This window comes from Salvelinus fontinalis, chromosome 6, assembly GCF_029448725.1.
Source record: "Salvelinus fontinalis isolate EN_2023a chromosome 6, ASM2944872v1, whole genome shotgun sequence".
Taxonomy (NCBI): Eukaryota; Metazoa; Chordata; class Actinopteri; order Salmoniformes; family Salmonidae; genus Salvelinus; species Salvelinus fontinalis.
This window is the reverse complement of record NC_074670.1, coordinates 11,324,006-11,335,027: the sequence shown is the minus strand read 5'-3', so window position 1 is coordinate 11,335,027 and position 11,022 is coordinate 11,324,006. Positions and strand designations below refer to the sequence as shown.

The 11,022-nt window shown below is 46.3% G+C and overlaps 2 protein-coding genes across 4 annotated transcripts; one reads left to right on the top strand and one right to left on the bottom strand.

Moving 5' to 3' along the window:
* The first annotated feature begins 3 nt into the window (after positions 1–3).
* Positions 4–3,042, top strand: rbm12ba (RNA binding motif protein 12Ba). The gene is made up of 2 exons (XM_055924888.1): positions 4–161; positions 515–3,042. Exon 2 carries the CDS (start codon positions 546–548, stop codon positions 2,313–2,315), a length of 1,770 nt encoding a protein of 589 aa, XP_055780863.1. The 5' UTR covers positions 4–161; positions 515–545; the 3' UTR covers positions 2,316–3,042.
* A 128-nt stretch (positions 3,043–3,170) lies between these two features.
* On the bottom strand, positions 3,171–10,798 carry si:ch211-197h24.6 (uncharacterized). Of its 3 annotated transcripts, none has more exons than XM_055924889.1 (12): positions 10,694–10,798; positions 10,362–10,449; positions 9,308–9,338; positions 7,724–7,807; positions 7,383–7,522; positions 7,137–7,262; positions 6,966–7,011; positions 6,792–6,851; positions 6,002–6,378; positions 5,813–5,917; positions 5,348–5,462; positions 3,171–5,232 (listed from the first exon to the last, which is right to left on the bottom strand). In XM_055924889.1, exons 2-12 carry the CDS (start codon positions 10,446–10,448, stop codon positions 5,189–5,191), a joined length of 1,215 nt encoding a protein of 404 aa, XP_055780864.1. In that variant the 5' UTR covers position 10,449; positions 10,694–10,798; the 3' UTR covers positions 3,171–5,188. The 3 variants fall into 3 exon arrangements, with proteins under 3 accessions (XP_055780864.1, XP_055780865.1, XP_055780866.1); XM_055924890.1 differs by having other exon boundaries at positions 5,348–5,459; XM_055924891.1 differs by having other exon boundaries at positions 6,002–6,255.
* Between the last annotated feature and the right edge of the window lie 224 nt (positions 10,799–11,022).

The window sequence follows — 11,022 nt, the reverse complement described above, 5'->3', positions numbered from 1 at the left end:
GCCTCCCTACTTCCCCATAAAATGCGCGCATGTGGCAGCTCGGGCACAGTTAATGTGGTCGGGCTTGTAAAGGGACAACATTTAGACCTATCAGCATCACATAAAATTACGATATAAAGGTTAAAATACAGAGGAGCCAGAGTTGTTATGGTTTTCATCTGGTAAGTAATTTGAGGAGTTGAGCTGTTTACCTTTTTAACTGAAATATTCTTAAATGTTTCGTCTTACAGGGCAGGCTAGCTAGTCTCATTTCACAGCCACCGTGCTAACTAGCTAGCCAACCAGGTGTTCATCATAATAATGTACCGCGTGCCAGCGTTCATCAGTTGTGTTGTTGGTTATTTAACGTGTTTAATTTCTATGGAAATTCTGGAATTTGGATGTTCTTAACAGAAGTAAAAAATTATGTGCCCATTTAAATGTTTATCATTTTGTTGCTGTTCTTAAAATGTATTAAATAACTCAATTTCTGCTTCATGTTAAAGACTGATTTTCTTGTTGTATCTGTTTCCAGATCTCTGGTTGCCAGATAAAAGGAGTTAAATATGACCATAGTACTTCGGTTGCAGGGTCTGAATATTGAGGCCGGGACTGAAGACATACGCAGATTCTTTACCAACTTATACATCCCAGAAGGTGGTGTATATATTATAGGAGGACACCTTGGTGAAGCGTTCATTGTGTTCACTACAGAGAGAGATGGCCAGCACGCAATGAGGCGCTCTGGAACTCTTCTTAGAAAGTCTCCGGTGACCCTACATATTAGTAGCATCGCAGAACTGCAACGAAAAATGGAGTCCAAACTACAGAGGGAGAAGCTCCTTCCAGCGCTGTTACCTGAGAAGAAGCCTTTGCTGCCCCTGGCAGCGCCCTTGCCCGACCCTGTCACAGCCCTACTGTTCGGCCTTGTTGCTGTTATCCAAGGACTGCAGTCTAATCAGCCAGGAGAGCACAACAAAGCGACAGCAGCACCTGGTCCTGTGCTCAGGGCCGATAGCCCAGCTGTCGGTTGTGTGCTCAGGGCCGATAGCGCAACTGTCGGTCCTGTGCTCAGGGCTGATAACACAGCTGTGCCTGGGGGTGAGCTAAGGAGATCAGATGAGGCTTACAGGCCAAGACCAAGCTACGTCAGGCTCTTTGGCCTGCCAAAGACTGTCACCAGCCAGGAGATCTGCCACTTCTTCAAAGGCCTGTTGGTCCAGGATGTGATAGCTAATGTGAAGCTGGGCGTGAGACAGGGCTGCCTTGTAAAGTTTGGGCATGCCCAGGACGCATGTGATGCTCTAAGCTTCAACCACCAGCAACTGGGCCGCATCAGCGTGGAGGTCCGTGGGGCCTCTGAGGAGATGTGGAGCTATGCCATCCAGCAGTGTCAGAACCCTTCATATGACCCCTTGGAAAACCCCTTGTATAGGCCCACAACGCAGAGAGATAGAACCTCGTACAACCCCCAAGAAATACCCCCGTATATAATCCAAAGAGATGGACCCTCATTAGAATCCAAGGAAATGCAGCACCAGGAAAGGGCAAGGCCCTCATACAGAACCCAACGACAAAGCTTGTATGAGCCTGACAGAGAAATACACAGGACCTGGGCCAAGAGGTACTCTGAGGACAGGTCGCTGTCACTGTCACCGAAGAGGCCCAGATCCTGTGAGTCCCTTTCACAGAGCGTGGAGTACTGTATTATGGCCAAAAATCTATCCAAAACAATAACGAAGACTGAGATAAAAGAATTGTTTGGCTGTCCGAACATCGCCAACAGCAAAATATTACACTTACTGTATAAGGATAGCGAGAGGACAGATACAGTGTTTGTAATATTCGACCAAACGGAAGACTACGTTTATGCTTTGAACCTCAATGGCTGCCATGTTGGTTCCCAGGCCATAGACGTCTCCTCTGTCACCAAGGAGAAGATGCAAGCCATGTTGTCAACTGGGAGACATCATGGCAACCCCAAGACCACACCAGCAGTGTCGGAGCAAAGCGAGGAGAGACATCAGATTGAGAGACCCAGGGTGAGACAGTTTCCCACAGCACAGACATGCGTTTACGTACGAAACCTCCAGTCAGACGTGACGAAAATGGAAATAAAAGATTTTTTCTGCGACATTCCTCTGACTGAACAGTTTATCTACATTCTGCGTGATCAAGATGGCAACGGCATCGGTGAGGCTGTGGTTCAGTTTAAAACGGAGGATTTTGCCACACAGGCCCAGAAACGACATGGCAAGACATGTATGGGGACCAGAGTGCTGCTCACCTGTATCAGCTTCCAGCAGATGGAAGATATTGTGAAAAGGAATGCGTGAGGAAAGACGACCTACTCCTCATATTTACATTTGTCATTTAGCAGACGCTCTTATAGAGGACTGCAGTCTAATCAGCCAGGAGAGCACAACAAAGCGACAGCACCCTGTGAGTGCATACTTTTTTCTACTGGTCCCCCGTGGCAATTGAAACCCAAAACTTAGCGTTGCAAGTGCCATGCTATACCAATTGAGAAATACTAGACAACTGTTGACCAGAGCCACATGGGGATCTGGTTGGAAGTAGTGGACTCTATGGAGGATAGGGTGTCATCTGAGATTGTCCCTAAAACTCTAAAGATGGCACTTTAGGACTGAGCTCATCACTGGAATGAGCATCCTTGAGGCGTAGTGGCTTCCAGAAGTGTTAACCCCATACCCTCCAGTCAGTCAACAGTTACATTTGGACAAGTCTAAACTGGATATGAGTCAATATCCAATGATTCCAACTTTAATTTCAAGACCTCCCATGGTATAGAGACCCTTTAATATTTCTATAATACCAATGGTGGCAAATTATTCTACACCTGCAGGTTGATTTTAAATGCATTTCACACTGTGCAACATTGTCACAATGTTTGAAAACCAGCAACAGTATATCAGGCAACAGGACAGCATTTCATTTCTCTTCCGACATTCCTTATTTCTTTTATTGGATTTTTCATTCCAAAAATTACTTTGAAACCAATATTTGTGTATTTTTGTCACTAATTAAATGTTACCAAAATGACCTGATTTTGATTCAAACTCTTATTAAACTGTTTTCAATAATGGTAGTATGTCAATTCACTGTGTTTATGGTATATTTAAGGTCAACTTGAGAGCCAGCAACATTTCTCACACAGCTGGAGAAGCATAGATGATACCACTGAGACAGTTTATTTTCAGTTCCCGATTTTGTTGGATCAGTTAAAATACAGCTCAGAATCCCCTGGGTGATGCACAGTTCCAGTTTTACATCGAAGGAACAATATCCTCCATACTGTGCATTTGGAAAGTACTCTAAAATGGATTAAATACATTTTGCCCCTCAATCTACACACAACCCATATGGACAAAGTGAAAACATGTTTTTTTAGAAATGTTTGCAAATTTATTACAAATAAAAAACATACATATTCTTAAGTATTCAGACCCTTTGCTATGAGACTCAAAATTGAGCTCTGGTGCATCCTGTTTCCATTGATCATACTTGATGTTTCTGCAACTTGTTTGGAGTCCACCTGTGGTAAATTAAATTGATTGGGCAGGATTTGGAAAGGCATACCAGTCTATATAATGTCCCACAGTTGACAGTGCATGTCAGCGCAAGAAGTGAAGTTTGGAACCACCAAGACTTCCTAGAGCTGGCTGCAGTCGGGGTAGAAGGGCCTTGGTCAGGGAGGTTATCAAGAACCCGATGGTCACTGACAGAGCTCCAGAGTTCCTCTGTGGAGAACCTTCCAGACGGACAACCATCTCGGCAGCACTCCACCAATCAGGCCTTTACGGTAGAGGCCAGACGGAAGCCACCCAGTAAAGGCACAAGACAGCCCGCTTGGAGTTTGCTAAAATGAACCTGAAGGACTCTGACCATGAGGAACAAGATTCTCTGGTCTGATGAAACCAAGATTGAACTCTTTGGCCTGAAGGCCAAGCGTCACATCTGGAGAAAACCTGGCACCATCCCTACGGTGAAGTATGGTGGCAGCATCATGATGTGGGGATGTTTTTCAGTGGCAGGGAGACTAGTCAGGACCAAGGGAAAGACAGAGCAAGGTACAGAGAGATCCATGATGAAAACCTGCTCCAGAGTGCTCAGGACCTCAGACCGGGGCAAAGGTTCACTTTCAAAAGGACAACGACCCTAAGCACACAGCCAAGACAACCCAGGAGTGGCTTCAGAACAAGTCAATGTCCTGGAGTGACCCGGTCAGAGCCCAGACTTCAATCCAATCAAACATCTCTGGAGACCTGAAAATAGCTATGCAGTGATGCTCCCCATCCAATCTGACAGCGTGAAAGGATCTGCAGAGAACAAGAGAAACTCCCCATATACAGCTTGTAGCGTCTTACCGAAGACAACGAGGCTGTAATTGCTGGCAATGGTGCGTCAACAAAGTACTGAGTAAAGGGTCTGAATACTTATGCAAATATATTTCAGTTTAATTCATTTGCAAACATTTCAAAAAACCTGTTTTTACTTATTGGGTAGTGTGTGTAGATGAATACATTTTAGAATACGGCTATAACGTAAGAAAATGTGGAAAAAGTCAGTGTCTGAAAACTTTCCGAATGCACTATAAATCCTGGGATTCCGTTCAGGCCCAGCCACTCAGAATGAGTTTCCCCCCACAAAAGGGCTTTAACAGACAGAAATACTCCTCAGTTTCATCAGCTGTCAGGGTGGCTGGTCTCAGACGATACTGCAGGTGAAGCCAGGTGTGGAGAAAAACAGCGATGACAAGCCCAACTCAAACAGCAGTCAGTACATCAGTAACCCATTTACCACCAAACATCTGTTTCCCTAAACATTACACTTGTTTTCTATCAAACACTTAATTTCTAAACATTAAACAAGATTCATCCAAGAAACCCCAGTAAAATATATGCCAAAATCACATATGAATACAGACAATGGTTAAAACTAAAAGTCAAACTTTGGTCCAATCTATTCATGTCAAAATAAGTTATGTAAAAACAAAGTCTGCACTAATAAGTACACAATTGTATCAGAGTTTCTGCTTTGAAGGAAAATTATAACTATATAAAATAAAAATCCTCTTCAGTGGCTAGACAGCTGCAGACCCCATGGACTCAGGGTATATCTTGGGGGTGAGGCGGAGGTGGTGGATGGGTTACCCCAGGAAGATGGATGTCACGTGGGGATGGATCAGTTACTTGTAGTACCTGGATGGACCATCAGAGTATCTGGAAGGGCCTGCAGAGAGGAGATCATAGATGAGACTGATGTACTGTAGATTTCTGAACCAAACTACAGCCATTAAAAGGCTGGACGTGTGTGTATTTAATTTTTCAACTGGGGCCGTGCGTACCGGAAAGGTTCCCAGAGAAGCCACCTGAGAAGCGGTCACTACCGCTAGACATTCTGGGAGAATCGGAGTAGCTCATGGAGCCCAGCGACGAACCGCTCTTCATACTAGGACCCTGCTGGAGACAAACGCACATACACTGAATCAAGGAAAACAAAGTGGACAAACTACTGAGGAATTCTTTGTGGTTTCCTGAATCGCACCATCTACCTTACGACTGTATGGGAGTACAAAAGGAACAGGTTTAGACACAGTAAGGATGTGTGCTGTCAGAACACAGAAGGTTCTAGAGCACTGCCATAATCAACAGCAATAAATCACTGACTGAACACCGACAGGAAGTGGATTAAAGGACTGAATCAAGTGACATTTATCCTCACGTCACCAGTTCCTGTTACAGGAAGCACCTGAGAGCTGTTTGTTGCACTGGTATTGCAGCTGACAGAGCACGGTGTGTGTGCGGCATACCGAGGAAACACTCCTAAGTCTGTAGTCCATTAGGACATCCGTCAGCTTCTGTGTCACCTTCAGCACGATCTGAGCATCACCCTCGTTCTCGATCTGGAAATTGTCCTACACACAGGAAACAGACCCTCAACACACACAGCATGTTGAAATAACACGTGAAAGCATAGTTCCACACACAGTTCCACTCACCAGGTATTTGAGCAGTGTGGACGGAAGGCTGCTGGTTTCAGGCACAGCTCCCATCAACCCTTGGCCTGATCCACTTCCCATCTGTCCCCCTCTGAACTCATCAGGGTAGCGGCTTCCCGGACTCTCCCCCAACAGCCCCTCCTGGCCAAAGCCTCCGTCCCTTCCCAGCCCAAAGCCATCGGCTGAACCCCCCAGCCTCTGCCCCCCTGTATTGTCAGGGTAGCCTCGGAAGCTCATGTCCCTTTTCTGGAAGGCTGTAGAGGGAGTGGAGCGAGAAAGGGGGTCAGAGTAGCCCCCCATACCACCCATGGGGTAGTTGAGGAGGCCGCCTTGGAGAGGGAACTCCCCTGGGAACAGAGGCTCTGCAAACCTGCCACCTAGAGGGAGACAAAAGACTGCATTTGGACTACTACACACTGCATCCCAACATAGACCAGTCAAGCACACAACAAAGGTCTTATCACCTCAGCAATCTCGGTTAACCCGGAAGTAAAATCAAGTAATTTGGACAGCTGCGTGATTATTTATACTTGTTTGAAATTGCAAACAAACTCTCAACTAAAGCCCCCCCCCCCCCACGAAGCACTTGAGGCGAAGCAGGTTAAGCACCGCCTTTACCCAATAAGGCCAAATAACCAGTGATGAAAAACAAAACCGGAACTAATGCTGCTCGGATCTCACGCATCCCATTCAGTCCTTGCAGATTATCTCAGTCTACATTCAGAATCTGCCCACGGGAGATTATCACCTCAGAGGCAACCTTACACTTCTCCCCCACACACGCTCTCACCTGGTTTTGGTCCTCTAGCTCCCATCCCTCCTGGCGGCCCCATGTTGGGGATTGCTGAACCTGTGATGACAGGGAGATATGTCAGAACCACAGTACATTTAAAAACAGACTGAGCACAGACTGACTGAGCACAATGAGATTCAGACAAACTTGAGAATAAACAGAAAAACGTACGTAGTCCTGCAAACGCTTGGACCTCACTGGGCTCCTTCAGAATCACCTGAAAACACCGTACAGAATCAAGTCAATAACCAACAGCACCAGAGAGGTCCCCCCCCCGACGCATCTCAATAGTCTGCCGTCTTTTCTTTTCCTCATCCATAGCTTTCTGCTCCCCCTTCTCACCTTTAGCTGTCCCCTGCCCTCTGCCTTCTCCAGCTCTGCTGCTGCTTTTTTCACCTTCTTCCTCACTTCATGGTCCTTTGTGGCAGCATCTTCCTCAAAGGGCACCTTGGCAGAATGATTTTGCTTCTAGAGAACAGATGAGACCATACAGTTACACAGCATCATAACATAGACCTGTAGATCCAACAGCCTTTCACAGGGACTTTTAATGTGAAAGTTAACAGTGACACACACACACGGCCTCACCATGTATCTGAAGGAGTGCTTCCAGCCCTTGATGTGAGCCAGCATGTCAGTCTGCAGACGGCTCACCTTGCAGAGTTTACACTGGTAATGGGGCGGGACTGACTTACTGGGGCTGCGGTACTCCCACAGATACTGAAGACCTGCAGAACATAAGTGACAGCTCTAACAAACAACCATGGGCAATGAAACATCTCAACAACCAATCATAGACTTGAAAAACAAATCATAGAGGCCCATGAAGCCTATATTAGTGATAGAGTGCAATGGAGTGACTTGACTTAAATCTCTTGAACCCTTTGGGGCATAGGGCTACTACCATGGTGCAATGAGTAGGTACTCACCAATGACAGTCTCACCAGTGATGGCCTTCAACTGTTTGGTCAAGGAGGGGATGGTCTGGACATTTCCCGCCTTGGTGGTGAACACTGGGTAATGCACAGAAGTCAACACAAAGCACAAACATGGCAGAGACTGCATAAAGAGATCGCCATCCTGCCCACGAACAGGTGAGACCAAAGGGTCCACACGTCCAGTCATCTGACCAGCAGACAGCCAATAGCCAAAGAGCCTCATACTTCAGGAAGTGAAACACTGCAGGTATACTTCAAAAGAAGGTATAGCTTTAAAAAGGTCACTGTGCATTCCTTACACAACCCCCCAGTCAAAAGACTTGTAGTGGAGTTTAGAGGTCCTTCATTTACTGAACAACAGTTAGAAACACAACCCCTGCTCTTCTGAGCCTCTGAGGTCCTGTTTCCAGCCGTGCATCATCGACAACATCTGGTAAGAATCCTTACCATTTGTGCGCTACACAGATTGGTTGGGAGTACTGGAATCTCCTGCTCTGGCTGGTAATCAACATTGCTGGTAACCAAAAATAACTTCATTTGATTCGCTGTGTGCAATTCGAGCCCCACCTTCACAAGATCATGATTCCTTAGAAGGTTGCCTGGAAGGCACACCAGGGTCTGTTTCATGCCACGTTATAGTACTGACCACTACACAGAAGAGAAGCCAATCTGAGGTATGAGGCCTGCTGAAAACCGTGGGGGCTGCAGTTCTTCTGCCCACCTAGACACAGGTCAGAGCTGGGCTATAGGATGCTCTCACACCCATCAGGCACTCCTCCATACCTGTGTCCAATCAAAGCAGTGGAACTCTTGCATGGGTACTGCAGGTCCCAGTCACATTGGCAGACAGTGAGTTGAAACACTTCCTACTCTTTGAGGGCCACAAAGGCCCCTAAAGAAAGTCCCGCTGCCAGCATCCATTGCCCATCTGAACTACCATAGGCTTATGAGGCCACATTTTTGTGCCGGGGGCTGATAGCCCTAAATTACATTGGGATGGTGTATCCCATCTCATCCACCACCAATGTGTAGCACCCAACTGGGTGATGCACGGCAGTCATGTGGGCCCACAACATCTGACCCAGACAGGATCCTTACTGATTTGACTTGCACCAGTATGGGGCAACAGCTCTACAGGACTGCAGAGAGCATCTGCACACCTATGAGTTCCCTAGAGTTAGACATTCTTCTGAGAGGACAGGTTTCACGTTGCGGTTTCTAAAGTTGTTCAGACTGTAAATCATGGATCAAAGTGTTTTATGAAATAAAACTACTTTTAATCCATCTAAAAAGATTTGTGCACATTGTATCAAAGACAGACCCCCCAAAAAGTCATTGAAATGAACACTAGGGAAAAGCCTTTGTGAGCCACACAGCCTAAGCCTGTGGACAGTGACTAAGTTCACTGGCATTTACAGCAACCTCTAAGAGTTGTGAATCTCAGACACAGCCCAGAGCCCACGCTTGGACTTGCCCCCTGCCCAATCAGCCACCAGCAAAAAGGCAGGAGGATGTGAAGTCACAACTCCCAACCTCCTATCAGAGGCAGTGATGCTGTGTGGAGGCAGAACTTACCTATGTCAGCAGAGAAGTTAGGCTGCTTTCTCTGTCAGTTGGGATAACCAGGCCGAAGGAGAGAGAGACAGACAGGCATTAGTGAGACTGGAGGCAGCAGAGGGGCAAACCCCACTGCACCGTTCCCCAAACAGTGGGTCAGGACCCCCTAGAGGGTTGCAGCTTAAGATTGGGTTCTGGATAGAAACATTGGTTTGGTTTAAGCAAAGCTTCAGGTGGACCACAGCAGAAAAACACATTGGAGAAACCTACTGCACTCCTGTCTCTATGGAGAGAGAGAAATGTAATTTCAGCCTCTCCTCCATGACCCGGTCAGTGACATGAGGGAACTCTGAGCTGTCACTGACTCTGCACCGTACACATGCGCTTTACCTTGAAACGAAAGTACAAGTACTCTAGTCAGGGGTTCCAATCAGAATATATATCTGTCACAAAGGCATCATAGAACCAAGCTGCCAGTGAGCCTTAGTGTTAATAGCTCAGCAGGAAAATTAGTGTTATGGGGGCTGACTGCCCACTTAATAGAAAGACAGCGGTAAAGAGGGCATGAGATTGCCCAGAGAAAACACCCAGCCCTGTTACCCTCGTTAGTTGCAGCCCTTCTACACTTGGTAACAGGGTTATCTGGAATTCCTGCTGCCCACAATACTCTTTAGCATCTCGTAGTCAATGGGTAACTCAAGCCCTGATTGAGGGGCAGTGCAGCAGGCTGCATCTCCACAGAAACACTTCGTCTCAGGAGACCAGAGAGCACTGATCAGTCCCTGCTGCTCCAGCAGTGTCCAGTGTCTGTGTCCAGCCAAGGGCGGCTAGTAAGGGTCCATACCACTTCCTCTGCACAGAGCACTGCTACAACTTTAGGAATGAAACCGGTTAGAAGACCATACAAAGACTACGTACACAGTACTCTCAAAACCACTTTTGGAATCCTCTTAGCACAATAGACACTTCAGGATGGATTAATTAACCTCATCTGGGTTGTGAATGACTAGTACTACAACTATAATTCTAACCGGGGGCAATTGGCATGATTACCATGGGAGACTGAACTTACCCTGTTGTTAGCCCCTCCATTAGCGTTCCTGAACCTCTTGTGTGGTGGGGCGCCATAAGATGGCCTTGGATTGTTGCCGTGTTGCATTCTGAGGGTCATCACAAACAAATAAAGACAGCGTTTAATATCTAGTTATATGGGCCACATTTTTTAGGGTGACTCAGAAACAACGCAGCTGGCCTTCTTGTGGGAAAAACCACTTGGCCACGCACGGTGCAAAATATGGTGATTAGCTAGCTGTAGCCACAATATAGTAACGCTACCCGGACAACGTCCTCCAAGGTTACTATAGAATAAATACGGTGTGGTATGAGTGACATGGAATACTCTACCTGAAAAATTTAGATTCGCTAAAACCAGAGCGGGGTGAATTTTGCGTGTCAAGAAGAACAACTAGCAAATTGACGCACGCGCAATTGTGTATCTCTTTATAGAAAGACCCGTGACGTACCTGATTTTGTGAGCCTATGCGTTTGCCTGTGTACTCGAAGTCGGAAATTTGAGTTCAAATGAATAAAAAAAGATTAAAAGATAATAACGACATACATTTTTCATTTGAAATGTATCCTTTACACAAGTTGAAATAAAACACTGATATATGTAGACGTGAAATTGAGAACAGGAAAAAACAAACAAATGTTGCAGGCAAATGTGAAGACAG

What these genes read in the sequence shown, in the direction of transcription:
- rbm12ba (XM_055924888.1), top strand. Translation starts at nt 546, where the DNA reads ATGACCATAGTACTTCGGTTGCAGGGTCTGAATATTGAGGCCGGGACT.
- si:ch211-197h24.6 (XM_055924889.1), bottom strand. Translation starts at nt 10,448, where the DNA reads ATGCAACACGGCAACAATCCAAGGCCATCTTATGGCGCCCCACCACAC. An exon ending in TAACTTCTCTGCTGACATAG is followed by an intron (nt 7,808 to 9,307) that starts GTAAGTTCTGCC and finishes TGCATTACCCAG; the next exon opens with TGTTCACCACCAAGGCGGGA. An exon ending in CCACACTGCTCAAATACCTG is followed by an intron (nt 5,918 to 6,001) that starts GTGAGTGGAACT and finishes TCCTGTGTGTAG; the next exon opens with GACAATTTCCAGATCGAGAA.